A 24,498-nucleotide genomic window follows, 5' to 3' on the forward strand; every position below is an offset into this window, starting at 1 on the left:
TGCTGGGCAGCTCACAAGTGTCTCCACATTACTGGGGCCTGCATAACATGCCCGCAACCCAGTACAAGGTACAGGAAAAAAATATGTACGTTAATACATTAAGCTAAATCGCATAGAAAGACTCCTTACCCTATATTCGTACAAGTCAATTAGTTCGTAACATTGAAAAGTAATAATTTTATTAAATAAAAAAATCTAACCCACTACCAAGACCGAAGCTGATTAGTAGAGAGAAAAGAAAAAAGATTATTAGTTATCATCTGTGCTTTAACAGCAAATCAAAGGTTTTTAAAAATAATTCAGAAAAGGTCCCCACAATGTTTGAAAGTCTTGATTAGATTCAAAGATTGAACATCGAATCTTCTCTAAATCTAAACATGACATCACATCACGTAACCATTGGGCGTGAATAGGAAGGGGCCACATCTTTCCATTTAAGCGAAAGCATCCTTCTGACCAGAAGAGACATAAAAGCCAAAATATGCAAATCAGATGGCTCCAAAATAATATCCTTTCCTCCAACAACACCAAATAAAGCAGTCAAAGGATTAGGCTTGAAATTTACTTTAAAAAGTATCGAAAAGGTTTGAAATACTTCTTTCCAATATTTTCCAAGACCCGGGCATGTCCAAAACACATGAATGAGTGAAGCTTCTCCATTATTACATTGATCACAATACAGAGATATATCTAAATAAAAACGAGACAACTTATCCTTAGTCGTATGGGCCCTATGGACCACTTTAAATGCAAGCAGAGAGTGACGGGCATATAACCATGAAGTGTTGACACTATGTTAGCGATGAAGGAGAGACACTATTCATAAAGTCTCATTGTATGCTGATGATTTGCTGCTATTTATTTCTAATGTTGAGACTTCATTACCCCATGTGCTTTCTTTACTCTCCTGTTTTAGCCAGTTTTCAGGTTATAAATTAAACCTACACAAAGTGAACTTTTCCCTTAGAACAATTTGATACCAACAAATTCTAACCTTCCTTTTAAAATTGTAAGAAACCAATTTACTTATTTAGGTGTAACAATTACTAAAAATTATGGGTGTCTATTTAAAGAAAATCTTCTTACTCTATTGAATCATGTAAAAAGAATACTATTAAATTGGTTGCCCCTTTCGTTATCGTTAATTGGTCGAATTAACTCTATCAAAATGAATATATTACCTAAATTTATATATCTTTTATAGACATTGCCGGTTTTCATTCTTAAATCCTTTTTTGATTCTCTTGACTCTATTATATCTTCTTTCTTTTTTTTTAAAATCTTTTTATTGAATAAGTATACAAAAAGGTAAATCATATAAACATTAATACAATGTTAAAATATAATAAAATTCCAGAAGGTATCAATACCAAAAGAAATACTACAAACAATGTAATTTAAACATAAAAAACCAAGATAACATAATAGTATACTAAATTTTATATATATATATCAATGGAAAAAAAAGAAAAAAAAACCCAAAAAAAAACCCACCGTGCAACTAGCTAAAAGCAAAGCAAAGCAATGGGCTAACTTGAAACCAAACAGAGTTAAACTTAAAATCACGTCCTCAATCCCGACCTCCATTAAAAACAGTGGAAAAAAACAAGAAGGGTGTATATTACATTAAATGAAAATATCGAATAAAAGGTTCCCAAATCTGTTCAAATTTAAATGAAGAATCATAAAGGTTACTTCTAATTTTCTCCAGATTCAAACATAAAATCGTCTGAGAGAACCAAAAAAAGGTAGTTGGAGCATTAAGCTCTTTCCAATGTTGTAAAATACATCTTTTCGCCATTAAAGTAAGAAATGCGATCATTCTACGGGCTGAAGGGGAAAGATTACTAGAAATTTTGGGTAGTCCAAAGATAGCAGTAATAGGGTGAGGAGAGATATCTATATTTAATACCTTAGAAATAATATTAAAAATATCTCTCCAAAAAGTTTCCAAAGTAGGACAAGACCAAAACATATGAGTTAAAGAGGCTATCTGCCCCGAACATCTATCACAAAAAGGTTTAATATGCGAGTAAAAACGCGCTAACTTATCTTTGGACATATGTGCTCTATGAACCACTTTAAATTGAATTAGGGAATGTTTAGCACAAATAGAGGAAGTATTAACTAATTGTAAAATCTGCCCCCAATCATCCACAGAAATGGTAAGCCCCAATTCCTGTTCCCAATCTACCCTAATCTTATCCAATGGAGCTTTCCTAAGTTTCATAATAATATTATAAATCATAGCCGATGCACCTTTCTGACATGGATTGAGGTTAATTATCGAATCTAAAATATATGTAGGAGGAAGCATTGGAAAGGAAGAAAGTATAGTACTTAGGAAATTTCTAACTTGTAAATATCTAAAAAAATGTATTCTTGATAAATTATATTTATTAGATAATTGTTCAAAAGACATAAGGGAACCATCTAAAAATAAATCCAAAAACCGTAAAATACCCTTAGTCTTCCAGGTTTGAAAAGCGCGATCCGTAAAAGAGGGAGGAAAAAATATGTTACCTAAAATAGGAATGGCTAACCCGAATTGATTAAGATCAAAAAATTTTCTGAATTGAAACCAAATGCGCAAAGCATATTTAACTATCGGGTTAAAGACCTGCTTAAGGCGTTTCGAATCAAAAGGGAGAGAGGAACCTAAAATAGAGCCAAGTGTATAACCCTGAACAGATTGTAGTTCCAATGCTACCCATTTAGGAATAGATAGTATATCCTGATCAAGTAACCAAAATTTCATATGTCGAATATTAATAGCCCAATAATAGAATCTAAAGTTAGGTAATGCTAAACCTCCATCCCTCTTAGCTTTCTGTAAATGTATTTTACCCAGTCTCGGATTCTTATTCTGCCAAATAAATGAAGAAACTTTAGAGTCAACTTTATCAAAGAAAGATTTTGGAACAAAAATTGGTAATGCCTGAAACACATATAAAAATTTTGGCAAATAAAACATCTTAACTGCATTAATATGACCAATCAAAGTTAAATATAAGGGAAACCATTTAGATGAAAGTTGAGTAATATGGTCTATTAATGGTAAAAAGTTAATCTTAAATAAATCTTTATATTTACAAGTAATTTTAATCCCAAGATAAGAAAAATAATTATCAATCAATTTAAATGGAAATTTATAATATAAGGGAAGATGTTTATTAATCGGAAAGAGTTCACTCTTACTAAGATTTAATTTATAACCTGAAAAAAAACCAAATTGTACTAATAACTCTAAAACAGCAGGAATGGATTTCTCAGGATTAGAAATATATAACAGTAAATCATCAGCACAGAGTGATAATTTATGGGACTTTAATCCCCGAGTTATCCCAGTAATATTTGAAGATTCTCGAATGGCAATTGCAAGAGGTTCTAATGCAATATCAAATAATAGGGGACTAAGAGGACAGCCTTGTCGAGTACCTCGAAAGAGAGGAAAAAAAGGTGAGTTTAAAGAGTTAGTACGGACCGAGGCTACAGGGGAATGATATAACAGTTTAATCCAGGATATAAATTTCAAGCTAAAATTAAACATTTCAAGCACCTTAAATAAATAGGGCCATTCTACTCTATCAAAAGCTTTCTCGGCGTCTAAAGAAATAACACACTCAGGAACATTTTGTGAGGGAGTATAAACAATATTTAACAATGTACGAATATTATAAAAAGAGTAACGACCTTTAATAAAACCCGTTTGGTCTTCCGAAATAATAGAAGGAAGTACTTTTTCTAGTCTATTTACTAATAACTTAGAAAAAACTTTAGAATCAACATTTAATAAAGATATTGGTCTATAAGATGCACATTGAGCAGGGTCTTTATCCTTCTTTAGTATTAGAGAAATTGATGCTCTATTAAAAGATTCAGGAAGTTTACCAAGTTTCAGAGAAGCCTCAAAGACCCTACAGAGCCAAGGGATCAATAAAGAAGCAAAACATTTATAAAATTCAACGGTAAACCCATCCGGGCCAGGAGCTTTCCCCAGATTCATAGAAAAAATCACATTCTTAATCTCATCCATAGTAATGGAAGTATCTAATATAGAAGACATATCCTGTGAAATCTTAGGGAAGTCTAACTTATCTAAAAAATCATTCATATATTTAGAATCTCGAGGAGACTCTGATTGATATAAAGAAGAATAAAAATCACAAAAGGTTTGATTAATCCCCACATGATCCAGTATCAATCGATCATTTTGGTTATAAATCTGATTGATTTGAGATTTAACATAATTAGATTTCAATTGATTAGCCAGCAGCTTGCCAATTTTGTCACTGTGAACATAAAATTCACTTCTTGTTTTCTTTAATTGGTTTACAATCGAGGACGATAGTAATAAACTGTGTTCCATTTGAAGTTCAGTTCTTTGTTTGTATAACTCCTCAGAAGGAGCCATAACATATTTCTTATCAATTTCTTTAATCTTGTCCACAATTGCCATCTCCTCCTGCTTCTGTTTCTTCCTCAAAGCAGCAGAATACGAAATAATCTGACCACGAATATAGGCTTTAAAAGTGTCCCAAAGAGTGTTAACCGAAATATCCTCTGTATGATTAATTGTAAAAAAAAAGCTCAATCTGTTCATTCATAAAGTTAACAAAGTCCAAATCCTGAAGCAACAGCGAATTAAAACGCCATTGTCTATTATTTTGTATATTGGCCATAATTTTAATAGAAAGCTTAAGTGGAGCATGATCCGAAATGGTTATAGAATCATAATCACATTTAATCACTGAAGGAATAAGACGAGAATCAATAAAAAAATAATCAATTCTTGAATAGGAATGATGAACATGTGAAAAGAAGGAAAAATCTTTTTCCTGAGGATGCAGAAAACGCCAAATGTCCGTCGACCCAGAATCAGAAAGGAAAAAGTTAATCAAAGTCGCAGATTTATTAGGTAAGGTCCGTAAAGGAGCCGAACGGTCCAAAGCTGGAGACAAACAGGTATTAAGATCTCCGCCCCAGATCAATGAAAACTCGTTCAAATTCGGAAACTGATTAAACAATGATTTATAAAATTCTGGACAATCCATATTAGGAGCATAAACATTAACCAAAACTACTTTTTTATTAAATAGTAAACCACTAACCAATAAAAATCTACCATTCGGATCAGAAATAATATCCTGTTGTATAAAAGTAACTGAGGAATCTATAAAAATAGAGACGCCTCGAATCTTAGCATTGGAGTTCGAATGAAATTGTTGACCCTTCCAGAATTTAAAAAAACGTAGTCTGTCCCCCCTCCGTACATGGGTCTCTTGTAAAAATAAAATTTGTGCTTTAAGTCTCCGGAACACTTTAAAAACTTTTTTCCTTTTAATAGGATGATTAAGACCGTTAGTATTCCAGGAGACAAAATTAATAATAGACTCCATAAATCCTAAAGTCAACCCACATCGAGGGGGATTGACGATAGGCTCGACCCACGAACCCGGAGAGGAAACAGAACATACAAAAGATACCGGGAAAAAGGACGCAACCAGTACTTCAATAATGTGTATAGCCCAAAGAGAAAAAAACTAAAACGTGAAGCTCCTCCCGCCACCCCCCCGCCCCAAGACCCCAAGGCAAAATCTAAAGTAGACCCGCCGGAAAGAAGCAAGCGCTAAAACTACCCCCATGACTTCTGGTATACGCTCCCTAAAAAAAAAGGTATAAATATGAAAAAGATCAGCTAATTGTAAAACAGTAAAAAAGTAAAAAAAAGGTAACTCAATTAAAATACACACACAACAGAACAAAAGCCAGAAAATATATATTAAAAAAAAAACCACAATAAACCCCAAACCCATGAATAAACAAAACAACAACAAGAAAAAATAAGATTATTAACATAAACTAGTTATAAAAAGCAAAACAAAATAAAATTTAAAAAAACTACAAAATTTAAGGCCACACAGGAAATACGTAAGATGACAAACAACTCTATTATATCTTCTTGTATATGGAAGAATAATCATTCTAGATTAAATAAAATTCATCTTCAGAAAGATAAGAAGGATGGAGGATTAGCCTTACCAAATTTTAGATCTTATTTTTGGGCAGTTAATATAAGAAATCTTAGATTTTGGTTATATTATATAAATCGTGGGGATTGCCTGATGTGGGTTTTCTTAGAAGCTAATTCTGTTAGTAAATTTTCTATTATTCCTCTTCTTGGATCCTCACTTCCTTTGTCTTTGAGTAAATTAACTGTTAATCTGGTAGTTAAACGCACTATGAGGATTTGGATACAATTCCGAAAATATTTTGGCTTATTGAGATTTTCTCTTTCGAGTCCCATTTTTTCTTATTATTTTTTTAAATCCTCTATGATTGATGTGGCTTTTAAAGTATGGGGTAGATTAGGTATTAAAGGCTTTCAGGACTTGTTTGTCAAGGGAAGTCTTTTTTCATTTGAACAATTGTCAACTAAATATAGTTTACCCAAAACTCTTTTTTTTTGATATCTATAAATAAGAGATTTTTTATGGTCTCAAATAAGTACATTTCCTAAAAGTCCTGATAAGAATCTACTAGATGTCATTTTTAATCTGAAACATTTCTATAATGGATCTATATCTAATATTTATAATATACTGTTGGGAATGAGGTGTTCCTTTAGATAAAATTAAAAATCTTTGGGAACAGGATTTACAGACTTCAATTTCTGAGGAAACTTGGTACACTCAGATCCTAATGCACCAAGGTGTGCATGGCTTGATCAACATGGGGACAAGATAATTCACATGATTAAATCGCTTGTTGACTCTGCCCTGGATAGTTGAGAAAGAAAATCTGTTCTGAGAACACAATCTGGCAAGAATTCTTAATAACCCTTGGTGGACAGGGCAAAAGACTTTGAGGAAGAGTGGGCCACATAGAACCAATGTCAGGGTCCTGTACTCACTATTTTCACAATGTTTCATTAACACACAAAATTCTGGAGTGGAATCGAGGAATAAAGGGAAGGAGGTGGGAACCAAAGGGGGCTGATGGGCTGGTCATGAGGGCAGCTGAGGAGAAGGGGCGAGAGGGAATGGGAAAAGAGACAGGGTGTGGGAGGATTAAAAGGGGTGGTGGGGAGGAAGAAATGATTGGAAGTCAGAGAAATTGACGTTCGTTCCATCAGGGTGGAGGCTACCCAGATGGAATATGAGTTATTGCTCCTCCAGCCTGAGTTTGGCCTTATCGTCGCAGTAGCTTTGTTTAGCTGTTACATTTTGGAAAAAATATTGGGGGGGTGGGGTTAAAAATTGAGTAGTATCCTAGATGCTCATACATCTCAAATGGCAAATATCACTGACAACGGAAAGGGATAGGATAGCATCCTCAGCTCCGGATTGGAAATTCCTTAAAATTAATGTTAATACATAAGAATCTTGCTGCAAGCAAATAATGAGTAACAACTACGCTTCCTACTCTTACCTGATTCACCCGAAGGACCTGGACTTCCTTTTGGCCCAGATGGTCCATTAAATCCAGGAAGTCCATCCTGCCCTGGGTCACCAGGGGGTCCCAAAGAGCCTGGGAGAGAGAAGTAGTTTTACAAAATCATTCAAACTTTACAAATGTTGGAAACAGTTATAGATCTTTGTAAAGAAAAGCAGAGTTTACATTTCAGGCCAAAAACTTCACAAAAGTGAGCCAATTGTGACAAAAGGTTCTTGACCTGAAACATCAGCAGTTTCTCTTTGATGCCTGATGCTGAGCACTTTTGGTTTTTTTTCCCTGATTTCTAGCATCTGCATTATTTCAAATTTCATTCTCTAATTCTGTAACAGAAGAGCAATAATTGTGACATGGATTCCCAGTGGTTGAGTGTGCAAATTTAATCTTTTATGTTCACATTCAGGGCGACTGAATGCACCATTGTATGAGTAAGTGTTGTCTTACCTGGAGGGCCTGGTGGGCCAGGTAAGCCTGGTGTTCCTTTAGGACCAGGTGAGCCTGGTGCTCCTGGTAAACCTGGCTCTCCTTTCAAAGGCTGCAGTGTTACAAATGGTCCAGGTGGACCACGTGGACCTGTACAACAAAGGTCATGGGTTAAAATGGCAAAGACAGAGAAATTAGTATTTCTTTCTTTTTGTATTTGCACAGCTTATTGTCTTGCACACTGGTTGAATGCGCAGTTGGTGTGGTCTCTCATCGATTTTATTATGTACTTATTGAGTGCCAGCAAGTAAATGAATCTCAGGGTTGTATATGGGGAAATACTTTGATAACAAATTTACTTTGTACTTGAAATTTTGTCAGGATACAGATGATAAGCAAGCCTAAAGATTGACAAGGCAGTTCAAACCTACCTGGTTCACCAGGCAGTCCGGTTTCACCTGGAGGCCCCTTAAGACCTGAAGGTCCGGGAGATCCTTTCATCCCTGTGAAACAAGTGAGAACTGGGATGAAGCCACATCTTTCAACAAAATCCAATACTTACCTAATGAGCCATTCGTATCTACGACCGCACATTGCACTGAGAGTCAAGCCTCAGAGAAAATGGAGCAGGTCCCACTGAAGCGGCTAACCTCCTGTTGTACTTCTGGTCCCACAGTTGACTCAAAGGATGTGCATAACATATTAAGCCAAATGTCAACTGAGTTGTCTCAGGGTTGGACCCACACTTGCATGGTGAGCAAGCAAGGTTTGCAGGTTCATTTGAGAGTGATCTAGCCCAGTGATTACCAGACGGCAAACCGATCTTCATACTTAAATTGATTGCTTCTCACCTTGTATCTTTTGTAAAGACTCACACAGAAAGTTCAGCCAACACTGAATTCAAATGGTTAATATCGTTAGCATTTCCAGCAGATATAGTAAGAGTCAGTATGAGCAGGTTTACCTCTGACTATGAATTTAACATGATCTACCATTAGCTTATTAATGACAAAGCAGGCTTGAGTGGTCAAGTACCTATGCCTGCTCCTTATTTGTATTTTCATATGAATGTTTCAGCTCTGAAAGGCACATTAATAACTCTGTTGGTACCTCCATGTAGTGTTCGGAAAGGGGTTTGCAGTATCGGAAATGTAGTGCTTCAAGTGAAAAGTAAAGCTTTGCAGACGTTTTCCCTGATATCTTATTCACAGGGTCACGGGGAGAATGCTCTGTCTTCCTACAGACAGCTGGATCAGTACTAGTGCAATGCTAACCTTGCCACCCACACGATTTTGCTGTGCCATCCACTAGAGTTGTGCATGGGAATCCCTCAGAAGAATCTTCATCTGAAATGTCGACTGTCCATTTCCTTCCACAGATACTACCCGACCTGCTGAGCTTCTCCAGCTCTTTGTGATTTGCTCCACATTCCAGTATCTTGTGCCCAGATTGATTGCGTTTAGCATTTTAGGTAAAAAATTCCTTAGTACTGTGCATAAAGAAGTTATGCGACACCACAGAGTTTTTAAGCTGCTGCATCTTAAAGAACGGTCGAACTGGATTCCAGCAGGTAGAAAACCATACTATTCCAGAAAAAGATATGGTGCCTTCTTTCTTACCTGGGAATCCTGGAGCTCCTGGAAAACCTGGGTCTCCTTTTGGTCCATTGAAGCCAGGTGGTCCTGTGTTGCCCTGAAGAGATGCAAAATGAACCATTAAGATGCTCAGGTGAAGCTCTTACCAAATGACTAGATTGCAGAAATTGGATGGTACCACGTATTTGGGCACATGGATGAAAGAAAAATGAAACAAAAAATGGGGACAATTATGGGCTATGTAGGAGAGAAGTGTTAGTTTGATTGGGAAGTAGGTTAAAACGTCAGCACAACATTGCGGGCCAAAGGACCTGCACTGTGCTGTAGTGTTCCATGTTTTACTCAATCGCAAAGAAGATTCTTGGTTCTTTACAGATAATATCTATGTTCGGAGTCACTCAGATTTGGGAAAGGGCCTTCAAACAAGCTATTGACCCCTCTAACTTACACAAGAATACCCAAAAGGTCTCCAAAACTTTATCAAAAAGCAAAGAAGTGAAGAATCTAAAACCTGAAGTAACAATAGAAAATGCCGTAAAGACCCAGTGAGGTAAGGCAGCATTTCTAGGGAGAGAAACAGAGACAATGTTTTAGCTTAATGAACTTCCACTGGTTCCAGTGAAAGATGAGAGACTTTAATACAGTGTCTCCACAGACGTTGCCTGACCTGTTACATACTATTAGCATTTTCTCTTTTTATTTTTTACACTCAGTGCCTATTTTATTAGGTATGGCCTGCTTATTAATGAAATATACCTGATCAACCAAACATGTGGCAGCAACTCAGTGCATAAAAGCATGCTGATACAGTATGGTCATAGAACACTACAGCAATGAATTAAAAACGGGAAGAAATGTATTTGAAGTGACTTTGACTGTGGAATGTTTGTTGGTGCCAAACAGGGTGGTTTGAGTTTCTCAGAAACTGCTGATCTCCTGGGATTTTCAAGTCTCTAGAGCTTACAGGGAATGGTGCAAGAAACAAAAAAAAACATCCACTGAGTGGCAATTCTGTGGGAAAAAATGCATTTTTAATGACAGGGGTCAGAGGAGAATGGCCAGACTGGTTCAAGCTGACAAGACGGTGACAGTAACTCAAATAACCACACGTTACAACAATGCTGTGCAGAAAAGCATCTCTGAATGCACAACATACCAAATTTTGAAGCGGATGGGCTACAGCAGCAGAAAACCACACCAGACTTTATTCCTGTACCTAATGAAGTTGCCATTAACAGCGAGACAAAAAAAGTGCATATTGGAGGACTCTAAAATTGATAATACTTTGAGCACCACTTTACAAATGAAAAAGTATCAGGTGCCACAAATGGGACTTATGAGCTGCTGTTGTTTTTAGTTGCACTGCTTGGCACCACTTCCTATACTGCTCAAACTCACTGACTTAATTCCATAATTCCATAAAAATACTGTATTTAACAGTACAGGATCTGTGGGATAGTTGAAGTCTGAAAATTTGTACTTTACTAAAAACAAATTTGGAAATAATTTCTTCAATGTAAACCATGTTAGCATTCATTCACTAATTTCTCCAGACTATTCGATAAAGAATAGGACACAGAACATTGTTTAAATGACGAGAAACCACAAAATGTTGCAGTACAATGGGATATGGAAGCAACACACACAAAAGTCGCTGGCGAACGCAGGACACCTGACAAGGGGTCTCGGCCTGGAGCGTCGACTGCGCTTCTTCCTGGGGATGCTGCCTGGCCTGCTGCGTTCGCCAGCGACTTTTGTGTGTGTTGCTTGAATTTTCAGCATCTGCAGAGTTCCTGTTGTTTGCAATGGGATATGGATATCTTTTTGCATGAGATACAGTAAATTAGCAAGCAAGCATATCAGGTAATTACAAGTCCAAATCTGGGGTGGAATCCTGCACCAGGTTTCCCAAGTCCCTTTGCACCTCTGACTTCTGAATTTCTGATTGAGAATATGGAGTTGAGATGACAATCATATCAGCTATGATCTTATTTTATGGAAGAGCAGATTTGAGGGGCCAGCAAGTTTGAACTTGCTTCTAATTTGTAGATTTGATATACCCAAAACATCTGGAGTCACGGAATATGTTCAGCTTAGGGAGAATTTTGGGTTACAGGGGAGTTGAGGACTATGTGTATCAAGGCGGAACTAGAGCTAAAAGAATATTGTATCAACCATGATCTCAGTGAGCAGGTAAGATGGGTTTATTTCCCATGTGCAATTGAATCTTATTCATTCACTTCAGTTTTATTTCATATTTCATTCTCTGCTCATCAGCATTATTTGCTTTGTTAATTCTCAGGGACTATAGGTAAAGGCCAACGAAAGATTTATGGATTGGACTGTAGTTCAAATTGGCCCATTCAGTTCAATTTTTTTTGTTCTCACCCATTCTTTCTTTTGCAGATTGGCTGTCTGGGGGTTTAGGTGATCTGTTAGTTTTTGTGTGAGGGAGGGGTTGAGGGTGTTTGGGGTTTGCAAGTTATTATTTCTTTTTCTTTTCTTGCTGGGGGAGGAGATTGATTCCTTCTTTCAACTAGAACCATGGAACACTACAGCACAGAAAACAGGCCATTTGACCCTTCTAGTCTGTGCCAAAACTTTATTCTGCTAGTCCCATTGACCTGTACCCAGTCCATAACCCTCCAAACCTCTCCCAGCCATCATCCAATTTGTTCTTAAAACTTAAAAGTGAGCCCGCATTTACCACGTCAGATGGCAGCTCGTTCCACACTCCCACCACTCACTGAGTGAAGAAGTTTCCCCTAATGTTCCCCCTAAATCTTTCCCCTTTCACCCTAAAGCCATGTCCTCTCGTGTTTACCTCTCCTAATCTAAGTGGAAAGAGCCTACTCGCATTTACTCTGTCGATACCCCTCATTATTTTGTAAACCTCTATCAAATCTCCCCTCATTCTTCTACACTCCAAGGAATAAAGTCCTAACCTGTTCAATCTTTCCCTGTAACTCAACTCCTGAAGACCCGGCAATATCCTAGTAAATCTTCTCTGCACTCTTTCAATCTTACCGATATCCTTCCTATAGTTAGGTGACCAGAACTGCACACAATATTCCAAATTTGGCCTCACCGATGTCTTATACGACCTCCCCATAACATCCCAACTCCTATACTCAACTCTACTTATAGAGTTTTCTGTATTCTATGCCTATCTGGAGAAGACAAATTTCAGGCAACACACATCAAAGTTGCTGGTGAACGCAGCAGGCCAGGCAGCATCTCTAGGAACAGGTACAGTCGACGTTTCAGGCCGAGACCCTTCGTCAGGACTAACTGAAGGAAGAGTTAGTAAGAGATGTGAAAGTGGGAGGGGGAGGGGGAGATCCAAAATGATAGGAGAAGACAGGAGGGGGAGGGATGGAGCCAAGAGCTGGACAGGTGATTGGCAAAAGGGATAGAATAGGATCATGGGACAGGAGGCCCAGGGAGAAAGAAAAGGGCGGGGGGAACCCAGAGGATGGGCAAGGGGTATAGTCAGAGGGACAGAGGGAGAAAAAGGAGAGTGAGAGAAAGAGTGTGTCATATGGGGTACGAGGGGGAGGTGGGGCATTAGCGGAAGTTAGAGAAGTCAATGTTCATGCCATCAGGTTGGAGGCTACCCAGACGGAATATAAGGTGTTGTTCCTCCAACCTGAGTGTGGCTTCATCTTTACAGTAGAGGAGGCCGTGGGTAGACATGTCAGAATGGGAATGGGATGTGGAATTAAAATGTGTGGCCACTGGGAGATCCTGCTTTCTCTGGCGGACAGAGCGTAGGTGTTCAGCAAAGCAGTCTCCCAGTCTGCGTCGGGTCTCGCCAATATATAAAAGGCCACATCGGCAGCACCGCACGCAGTATATCACCCCAGCCGACTCACAGGTGAAGTGTCGCCTCACCTGAAAGGACTGTTTGGGGCCCTGAATGGTGGTAAGGGAGGAAGTGTAAGGGCATGTGTGGCACTTGTTCCGCTTACAAGGATAAGTGCCAGGAGGGAGATCAGTGGGGAGGGATAGGGGGGACGAATGGAGAAGGGAGTCGCATAGGGAGCGATCCCTGCGGAAAGCAGGGGGGGGAGGGAAAGATGTGCTTAGTGGTGGGATCCCGTTGGAGGTGGCGGAAGTTACGGAGAATAATATGTTGGACCCGGAGGCTGGTGGGGTGGTAGGTGTTGACCAGGGGAACCCCGGCAGACCTATTGTCTCAGCTTGCTCCTGCCCTACCGAATTCGTTTCTGCATACCTTGACACGGTTTTATCCCCCCTTGTTCAATCCCTTCCTACCTATGTTCGTGACATTTCTCACGCTCTTAAACTTTTTGATGATTTTAAGTTCCCTGGCCCCCACCGCTTTATTTTCACCATGGATGTCCAGTCCTTATATACTTCCATCCCCCATCAGGAAGGTCTCAAAGCTCTCCACTTCTCTTTAGATTCCAGACCTAATCAGTGCCCCTCTACCACCACTCTGCTCCGTCTAGCGGAATTAGTCCTTACTCTTAATAATTTCTCCTTTGGCTCCTCCCACTTCCTCCAAACTAAAGGTGTAGCTATGGGCACCCGTATGGGTCCTAGCTATGCCTGACCTTTTGTTGGCTTTGTGGAACAATCTATGTTCCATGCCTATTCTGGTATCTGTCCCCCACTTTTCCTTCGCTACATCGACGACTGCATTGGCGCTGCTTCCTGCACGCATGCTAAGCTCGTTGACTTTATTAACTTTGCCTCCAACTTTCATCCTGCCCTCAAGTTTACCTGGTCCATTTCCGACACCTCCCTCCCTTTTCTAGATCTTTCTGTCTCTGTCTCTGGAGACAGCTTATCCACTGCTGATGTCTACTATAAGCCTACTGACACTCACGGCTATCTGGACTATTCCTCTTCTCACCCTGTCTCTTGCAAAAATGCCATCCCCTTCTCGCAATTCCTCCGTCTCCACCGCATCTGCTCTCAGGATGGGGCTTTTCATTCCAGGACGAGGGAGATGTCTTCCTTTTTTAAAGAAAGGGGCTTCCCTTCCTCCACTATCAACTCTGCTCTCAAACGCATCTCCCCCATTTCACGTACATCTGCTCTCACTCCATCCTCCCGCCACCCCACTAGGAATGAGGTTCCCCTGGTCCTCACCTACCACCCCACCAGCCTCCGGGTCCAACATATTATTCTCCGTAACTTCCGCCACCTCCAACGGGATCCCACCACTAAGCACATCTTTCCCTCCCCCCCTCTCTCTGCTTTCCGCAGGGATCGCTCCCTATGCGACTCCCTTGTCCATTCGGCCCGCCCATCCCTCCCCACTGATCTCCCTCCTGGCACTTATCCGTGTAAGCGGAACAAGTGCTACACATGTCCTTACACTTCCTCCCTTACCACCATTCAGGGCCCCAAACAGTCCTTCCAGGTGAGGCGACACTTCACCTGTGAGTCGGCTGGGGTGATATACTGCGTCCGGTGCTCCCGATGTGGCCTTCTATATATTGGTGAGACCCGACGCAGACTGGGAGACCGCTTTGCTGAACACCTACGCTCTGTCCGCCAGAGAAAGCAGGATCTCCCAGTTGCCACATATTTTAATTCCACATTCCATTCCCATTCTGACATGTCTATCCACGGCCTCCTCTACTGTAAAGATGAAGCCACACTCAGGTTGGAAGAACAACACCTTATATTCCCTCTGGGTAGCCTCCAACCTGATGGCATGAACATCGACTTCTCTAACTTCCGCTAATGCCCCACCTCCTCCTCGTACCCCATCCGTTATTTATTTGTATACACACATTCTTTCTCTCACTCTCCCTTTTCTCCCTCTGTCCCTCTCACTATACCCCTTGCCCATCCTCTGGGTTTTTCCCCCCTTGTCTTTCTCCCCAGACCTCCTGTCCCATGATTCTCTCATATCCCCTTTGCCAATCACCTGTCCAGCTCTTGGCTCCATCCCTCCCCCTCCTGTCTTCTCCTATCATTTTGGATCTCCCCCTCCCCCTCCCACTGTCAAATCTCTTACTAACTCTTCCTTCAGTTAATCCTGACGAAGGGTCTCGGCCTGAAACGTCGACTGTACCTCTTCCTAAAGATGCTGCCTGGCCTGCTGCGTTCACCAGCAACTTTGATGTGTGTTGCTTGAATTTCCAGTATCTGCAGAATTCCTGTTGTTTGCGAAGACAAATTTCAGAGTTGTATTCTACATACATACATAGAAAATAAAATGAACCATTGAACCTTTGAATTGTCATGATTTTTAGCATACACCAAAGACCGTAGAACCTTTACTCACTGGTCTTCCTGGTAATCCACTTTCTCCTTTAGGTCCGGGATATCCTGGAGTCCCTGGAAGGCCAGGGTCCCCCTTTTCCCCTTTGAAGCCCCCTATCCCTGCAGGACCTGGAATACCAGGTAGACCTTGTAGGCCTATAAGAGATTAACATGTCATTAGTATTTTCTGGGTAGGGGCAACGGAAATTAAGTTTACCACTGGCCATGAAATGGTAAACATACCTGCATGATTATAACAGCAGCTATTGTATATCATTCTTAACAATTGGACCCAAGATTATATCAAAAATCATGTTTATCACGCTAGAAATTTAAGCTATTTGTCTAGAGTTAGAGAACAATATAGCACAAGTAGAGGCCCTTCAGCCCAATGCATCCATGTTGACCACAGTGCTCACCCAGCTAGTCCTAATCTCCTGCGTTTGGTCGATATTTCTTTAAGCCCTGTCCCTCCATGTACCTATACAAGTGCTTCATGAATGCTTCAGCTTAACTTTGCTGCACTTTTTAAAACATGGAACAACATTAACCACCTTCCAGTCATTGGAAAATGCAATGGTGGCTAAAGATGAAGTAAATGCCTCTGCAATTTCCTCTCTAGCCACTCCGAAGGTTCGAGGATGCAGTCAGTTTGTCCTCAGGAATTTATTCACCTTAATGCACTGTAAGGCTTTAAATTCTCCCTCCTGGTAATATAAATGTCCTTCAAAATATTTCTACTTGGTTCCTTTATCACCGCAACAAACATTGAGGAGAGATATTTGTTAAAACTTCCATCCACTTCCTGTGGCTTGAGACACAGGTGGTCTTGTTGATCTTGAAGGGGACAAACTAAAACCCTATCTACCCCAAGTTACATCTATTTTTTTCAAAATTTCTCCCATGGCGGTTGAAAGAAAATTGCTTTTTGCTGGTGGTAATTGTATCAGAGCCCCCAATTATATTGCATTCCAGTCAGTGCATAGAAAGTGTTGAGACTCGTATCTGATCTGTTCTTACCTGACATGCATTTCCAAGAGGGAAATATGGAGACGAATTAGAATTCTAGGTGGTGTTTAACTTCCAGTGTCCAGGGCTGCTGGGGCCAGTAGTATTTCCCCAAGAAGCTTCCCTGGAAACTTCATCCAGTCTATCAAACAGTGCCCTATCGTCATAGTCCCACAAAATAATTTCCTTTTAAATATCTATTTTCATTTGAATCTGCTTCTACCTTTTTTCTCCAGCAGTAGTAGTAGGAGGTGCACACATATATATTTGTACAGTACTGTGCACAAATCTTAGGCATATATATATATATATATATATATATATAGATATATATATATAGATATATATATATATATATATATATAGATAGCTGGGGTGCCTCAGACTTTTGCACAATATAGTAGTAATTTTATGCATTGCACTGCACTGCTGCCATTTAAAAAAATTCATGACATATGTAAGTGGTGATAAACCTGATTCTGATATGGGTCTGTATTGTGGACTGGGAGTGGAAATGGGGCAGGGAGAGGAGTATCATGGTTGGGAAAAGGTGAAGGGAGAGGGGAGGGAGTGGGAAGCACCAGAGAGACATTCTGTAATGATCAATAAACCTATTGTTTGGAATCAAATGATTCCTTGCCTGCTGTCTCAGGGCTGGGTGTGTCTGCACATGGACAACTCCCTCCCCTGCCACTCCTTCACTCCTTCTCTGCCACCTGTCCCTCACCTCTCCTCTGGCACTCCACCCTCACTATTCACAACATCCTTTGTTTCCACTATATATATAGTTCATGGGGAGGAGCGTGAACTGCTCCAGAATGCCCCCAGCTGTCTGCTCCAGAATGCCCCCAGCTGTAATAGCGACATGCTACCACTACATTATCACGTCCATTTTTAAGTATAGTTTTTCATCACCTATATTGTATTTCTTTGTTCTACTGTGAATGCCTCCAGGAAAATGAATCTCAAGGTTGTATCTGGTGACATATATGCACTTTGATAATGAATGTACTTTTGAACTTTTCGGATCATGATGTCTTTTTATAAGACAACTTCCTCATCTGATCATTGGTTCTTTAACCCATCACCTCAGATCAAGGAGTCAAAACATGAAGTGAAAATAGGCAACACAGCTCTTGAGGTTGATTCTCCATTTGATAGGCTGCAAATATCTCAGTATGTTGCTCATATTCTTGACATCTTTAGTATCAAAACACTATCAATATTTGTCTTTAATATTGAGCAGCCACCGTCTTCATAATTTTGAGCCAAAGAACCTCTCATCTCTGTCCAAAATCATTGATTCTTTACCCTAAGAACATGCCCTTTGGTTCCATCCTTAAGGATCCCCATCACCCAGGATATGCCCTTTTCTCATCATGGAGGAGGCACGGGAGCCTGAAGATACTCAACCTTTGAGGAACAGTTCGTCCTCTCTGCCATCAGATTTTTGAACAGCTCATACATCCATGAAAACTACGTCACTATTTTGCCCTTTTTAGTATTACTTAGTTCTTTTTATATATTTCTTAATGTAATTTATAGTATATTTTACATATTGCACTATACTGCTGCCCCAAAACAAATTTTGCACAATGTCAGTCATAATAAACCTGATTCTGATCGAGCTTTTCACCGTTTTCTTAGTATCATGATCGTCATGTGACATGTCGTATGATGTGGGCGATCATGGTCTTTCCATGACCATAATTGTTCTTGGTAAATTTTTCTACAGATTTGGTTTGCCATTGTCTTCTTCTGGGCAGTGTCTTTACAAGACGGGCGACCCCAGCCAATATCAATACTCTTCAGAGATTGTCTGCCTGGTGTCAGTGCTCACTTTAACCATGACTTGTGATATGCACCAGCTGCTCATACGACCATCCACCACCTGCTTCATTTGACCCTGATTGGGGGTGGGGTGGGGTTTAAGCTGTTGCTACACTTTACCCAAAGGTGACCTGCAGGCTTGCGAATGGAAGGAGCGTCTTACACCAACATTGGTAGAGATATATCTCTACCCCACCACCCAATTTCTTAGTATGAACCTATTTAAACACAGGAATTACCTTTTTTGTGATCCTGAAAAGATTCAAGTAGTAAGGTAATTTCCCTCAAGTGAGGGAAAATAATGCCTAACCAGTGCACTTACAGGTCTTGAGTTCAACTGGGATGCCTCCCACTTTTGATCCTTTTATCTGATAGGGATCCACAGAAGTAGAATGACTGTTAAAGGTATAGGACTGTAAGTATGCCCATTTCTGAAAAAAAGTACCTTACTCATAGTCAGATCTTTGAGGGAGTTAGCTGTATGTGGCATTGTAGGGTAGGATGATAGCGTGGAATGGCGAAAATCTTCAAGGAGCAGTGCCTCAGAAAGTGGGTGCCTATCATCAAGGACCCCAATCACCTAGGACATGCCCTTTTCTCATTGTTGCCGTCAGGAAAGAGATACAGAAGCCTGAAGGCACAGACTCGGTGACTCAGGAACAGCCTTTTCCCGTCTGCCATCTGATTTCTAAATGGACACAACTTCACCACATTTGGTATTTCTGTTTTTGAACTATTATGTTTAATTTAACTATTATATATATATATATATATATATGCTGTAATTCATTTTTTCTAATTTATCATGTATTGCATTGTAATGCTGCTGCAAAGTTAACAAGTTTCACAACATATGCCAAGGAAATTAAACCTGATTCTAACTCTGAAATAGATGGCCTCTTTCTTCACATAATTTGAACAGAACTTAAGTAGTAACATCTTTTACAGAGTTAAACTTTATGACAACATCAAAGAACCGGTCTTTTCTTTGAAGGACAAATACAGGTGTTTTGTTGAAAGAAATTGCGATAAGGTTTAATACATGGTCTAATAGGTAAAATTGAACATTCTAATGAGCAGAAAACCTGGAAGGTTAACTCTCCCAAGGGTGATGTTTGTTTTCTGGTGACGAATTTAAGGAAAAAAAAGTATATTCACCCGATGATAGCTCTAACCCTCCAATCCTGCAAGAATGACACTGAGACTTTGTCAATGCCCAGCGATCTGAAATCAATCTCTGATTTCAGTTGGATCTGAACATCCCACTGCAGTTACTTAATGGCTCAAAGTATTTCTTAATATGTATCAAAATTATATACATTTTAATTTTAATTATATATTTTAATTGGCAAAATATGATTGACAAGACTGTCAAATCACCAATTAAATAGAACAGTCTTTTTTTAATAATAAAGCTTTTAGTTTTAAAGAGGACATGGCTTTAAGGTAAGGGGTGGGAAGTTCAAGGGGGATATTAGAGAGCTAGGGCTTTACTCTTTGGAGAGGAGGCGGATGAGAGGAGACGTGATAGAGGTGTACAAGATAATAAGAGGAATAGATAGAGTGGATAGCCAGTGCCTCTTCCCCAGGGCACCTCTGCTCAATACAAGAGGACATGGCTTTAAGGTAAGGGATGGGAAGTTTAAGGGGGATATTAGTGGAAGGTTTTTTACTCAGAGAGCGGTTGGTGCGTGGAATGCACTGCCTGAGTCAGTGGTGGAGGCAGATACACTAGTGAAATTTAAGAGACTGCTAGACAGGTATATGGAGGAAATTAAAGTGGAGGGTTATATGGGAGGCAGGGTTTGAGGGTCGGAATAACATTGTGGGCCAAAGGGCCTGTACTGTGCTGTACTATTCCATGTTCTATGTTATAACTCATAGTAGTGTTGCAAAGTTTACACATTTAATCGCATCAACCCAACAAAATAACAGCAGCATGCCAAGCAATAATTGCTTGCAGTTTTATCTAACCTTGGGGACCTGGGAAGGGTCAAAGTTCAGTGAGATCCAGTTTCATTGTTAAGATTGGTCAATGATATCACAGAATATATGGCGAGAAGGCAGGAGAATAGGGTTGAGATAGAAAAAATAAATCATCCATGATCGAATGGTGGAATAGACTCTAAGGCCTAAACGGCTTAATTCTGCTCCTATATATTATTTACTGAGATACGGCATGGAATAGGCCCTTCCTGCCTTTCGAGTGTGCCACCCAGTAACCCCCAATTTAATCCTAGGCTAATCATGGGACAGTTTACAATGACAAATTAACCTACCAACTGCTACTTCTTTGGATTGTGAGAGTGATGCACTATCAATTACTCCAAAAGACTGGAAGTAGAGTAAATACTGAAAGGCTTTTATTTGCAGTAAGATATGACTTCGACCATGCTGAGTAGCTGCCCTGGACTGAGAGGGGGAGCAGTGGCGCAATCGCCTTTATTCAGGGGTCTGTGGGAGGAGCCACAGGAGCCGTCAGCAGAGGGGCGTGTCCAGACAGGTAACCCAGTTACAACGTATATATGTGGTTTACCACAGGGAGGAAATTGGAGCACCCAGAGGAAATCTACGCAGTCATGGGGAGAATGTACAAATTCCTTACAGACAGTGGTGGGAATTGAACCTGGGTCACCTGCACTGTACTGTATGGTCTTATGGAGTGTATTTTTTTTAAATTTATTCATTTACAGAATGTGGGCGTCGCCAGCTAAGCCTGCATTTATTGCCCATCCCTAGTTGCCCTTGAGAAGGTGGTGATGAGCTGCCTTCTTGAACCGCTGCAGTCCCTGAAATGTCTGTAAATATCCCAGCTCCAATATGACCCAAAGCTAAGTTTTTATTTGGAGTTGCTGGTCGAGGTGAAATATCAAGGTGGCACGCTCTACTCTAGGTCAGGCCTGAAATGAAACACTTGGCTATATTTTAGTACTGAGCTTTGCTGCACTGAAGGAAAAGCCCTAGTTTGCACAAGATTAAACCAAGATCTGACTTCCCTCTCAGCTGGGCAGAGAAAAAGATTACCTGGCACTATGCTGAAAGGTGAAGGTTATCCTCTAAGTCTTTGTCAATAATAATAAATTTGCAATGGTTGGAAAAGCTACAGATTTGCCACATTACTTTTTAGAATCAGAATCTCAGGTTTAATATCCCTGGCATACGTTACTGAACCTACAAGGGAATGTGCTATCTTAGATCTGGTCCTTTGCAATGAGACAGGTAAAAAAAGTGATCTTGTTGTTCGGGATCCTCTTGGAAAGAATGATCAAAGTATGATTGAGTTTCTCATACAAATGGAGGGTACAATAGTTCGATCTAAAACCAGTGTATTATGCTGGCTAGTGTAGACTGGGAACATAGGCTATATGGTGGGATGGTTAAGAAACCCTGGAAGACTGTCAAAGAGATTTTTCACGGTGCTCAACAAAAGTATATTCCAGTTAAAAGCAAGGATCGTAAGGGTGGATAGAGCCAGACTCGGATAACTCAGGAAATAAAAGAAGGCATCAACCTAAAAGTAAAAGCTCGTGCATACAAAGGTGCCATGAACAGTGGGACACTGGAAGATTGGGAAAACTTTAAAAAGCAACAAAGAACCACTAAGCGAACAATAAAGAAAGGGAAGCCAGATTATGAAAATAAACAAGCACAAAATATAAAAATAGAAAGTAAAAGTTTTTACAATTATATAAAGTGGAAAAGGGTGGCTAAAGTGAACGTAGGTCTCTTGGAGTACCAGAAGGGGGAATTGATATTGGGTAATGAGGAAATGGCTTTGAATGACTATTTTGTGTCAGTCTTCATGGTGGAGGACATGTCTAACATGCCAAGGAGAGATGTTATGGATGCGATGGGAGGTGAGGACCTCAGTACAACAGCTTTCACTGAAGAGGTAATGCTGAGCAAACTTGTAGGCCTGAAGATAGACAAGTCCCCTGTCCTGATGGAATGCATTCCAGGGTACTGAAAGAAATGGTGGAAGTTATAGTGGACTCAGGGCAGGTCCCAGCAGATTGGAAGACTGCGAATGTCACACCACTGTTCCAAAAAGGATGTCGACAAAATGCAGGTAACTATACGCCAGTTAGTTTAACATCTGTAGTTGGGAAAATGCTTGAATCTATCATTAAGGAAGAAACAGCGAGTTATCTGGAAAGAGATGGATTCATCAGGCAGACACAGCATGGATTTAGCAAAGGCAGGTCCTGTTTGACAACTTACTGGAGTTCTTTGAGGATATAACCAGCTCAGTGGATAGAGGGGAGCAGATAGACGTTATTTACTTGGATTCCTAGAAGGCGTTTGATAAGGTACCGCATAAAAGACTTATCTATAAGATAAGGATGCATAGAGTTGGGGGTGATGTATTAGCATGAATAGAGGATTAGTTAACTAATAGAATGCAGAGAGTTGGGATACATAGGTGTTACTCTGGTTTGCAAGCAGTGGTGAGCGGTGTGCCACAGAGGTTGGTGCTGGGACCGCAAATGTTCACGATATACATTAATAATCTGGAAGAGGGGACCGAGTGTAGTGTATCTGAGTTTGCTGATGATACTAAATTGAGTGGAAAAACTGTGCAGAAGATGCGGACAGTCTGCAGAGAGATATAGTAGGTTAAGTGAGTGGGCAAGGGCCTGGCAGATGTGAGATCATCCACTTTGGAAGGAAAAAGAGCAGATTATTATTTAAATCATAAAAAATACAGAATGCTGCTGTGCAGAGGGACTTGGAGGTGCTTGTGCATGGATCACAAAAGGTTGGTTTGCAGGTGCAGCAGGCTATCAAGAAGGCAAATGGAATGTTGGCCTTCATTGCTAGAGGGATTGAATTCAAGAGCAGGGAGGCTATGCTGCAACTGTACAGGGTACTGGTGAGGCCGCATCTGGAGTACTGTGTGCAGTTCTGGTCTACTTACTTGAGGAAGGATATACTGGCTTTGGAGGCAGTGCAGAGGAGGCTCACCAGGTTGATTCCAGAGATGAGGGGGTTAGACTATTAGGAGAGATTGGGTCACCTGGGACTGTACTCACATGAATTCAGAAGAATGAGAGGAGATCTTATAGAAACATTGTTAAATTAAGAAAGGCATAGATAAGATAAAGGTAGGAAAGTTGTTTCCACTGGTAGGTGAGACTAAAACTAGGGGACATAGCCTCAAGATTCGAGGGAGTAGATTTACAATGGAGATGAGGAGGGATTGCTTTTCCCACAGAGTGGGGAATCTGTGTAATTTTCTGCCCAATGAAACAGTGGAGGCTACCTCAGTAAACATATTTAGGACAAGGTTGGATAGACTTTTGCATTGTTGGGAATTAAGGGTTATGGGGAAATGGCAGGCAGGTGGAGCTGAGTTCATGGCTAGATTAGCCATGATCTTATTGAATGGTGGAGCAGGCTCGATGGGCCTGATGGCCTACTCCTGTTCCTATTTCTTATGTCTTATGTATGTTCATATATCGTGAAATTTGCTGTTTTGCGCATCAGTACATTGCAATATATAATAATAAATATTATAAATTACAATTAAATAAGTATATTTAATAACAGTGCAAAAAGAGAGGGAAAAATAGTGACGTGATGTACATGGGTTCATTGTCCATTCAGAAATCTGATGGTGGTGGGGAAGAAGCTGTTCTTGAAATATTGAGTGTGTGTTTTCAGGCTCCTGTACCGCTTCCTAAATGGTACCAATGAGAAGAGCGCTTGTCCTGGGTGATTGATGGGGATCCTTAATGATGGATTCTGCCTTTTTGAAGCATCACCTTTTGACGATGTCTTCAATGCTAATATTCAGTGCAAGGTTTGTTGTTGTGACACCACTCAGCCAGCAGATCTATCTCACACCTGTGCACCTCCTCATCACCAGCTGAAACTCTGCCATCAATAGCTGTACCAATGGCAAATTTATAAATGGCTTTTGTGCTGTGCTTAGACACAC

At 40.1% G+C, this 24,498-nt stretch overlaps 1 protein-coding gene across 2 annotated transcripts in view; it reads right to left on the minus strand.

The window, feature by feature from the left end:
- The window catches only part of col4a5 (collagen, type IV, alpha 5 (Alport syndrome)), a 314,426-nt gene that overhangs the window by 28,067 nt on the left and 261,861 nt on the right, over positions 1-24,498 (minus strand). For both annotated transcript variants that reach the window (XM_063061058.1, XM_063061059.1), the window contains exons 43-47: positions 15,742-15,875; positions 9,498-9,570; positions 8,310-8,381; positions 7,900-8,028; positions 7,432-7,530 (exon numbers count right to left, since the gene is read on the minus strand). In XM_063061058.1, the coding sequence (XP_062917128.1) occupies positions 7,432-7,530; positions 7,900-8,028; positions 8,310-8,381; positions 9,498-9,570; positions 15,742-15,875 (507 nt within the window). The remainder of the gene's footprint in view (positions 1-7,431; positions 7,531-7,899; positions 8,029-8,309; positions 8,382-9,497; positions 9,571-15,741; positions 15,876-24,498) is intronic.

Source organism: Mobula hypostoma, chromosome 10, assembly GCF_963921235.1.
Source record: "Mobula hypostoma chromosome 10, sMobHyp1.1, whole genome shotgun sequence".
Lineage (NCBI taxonomy): Eukaryota > Metazoa > Chordata > Chondrichthyes > Myliobatiformes > Myliobatidae > Mobula > Mobula hypostoma.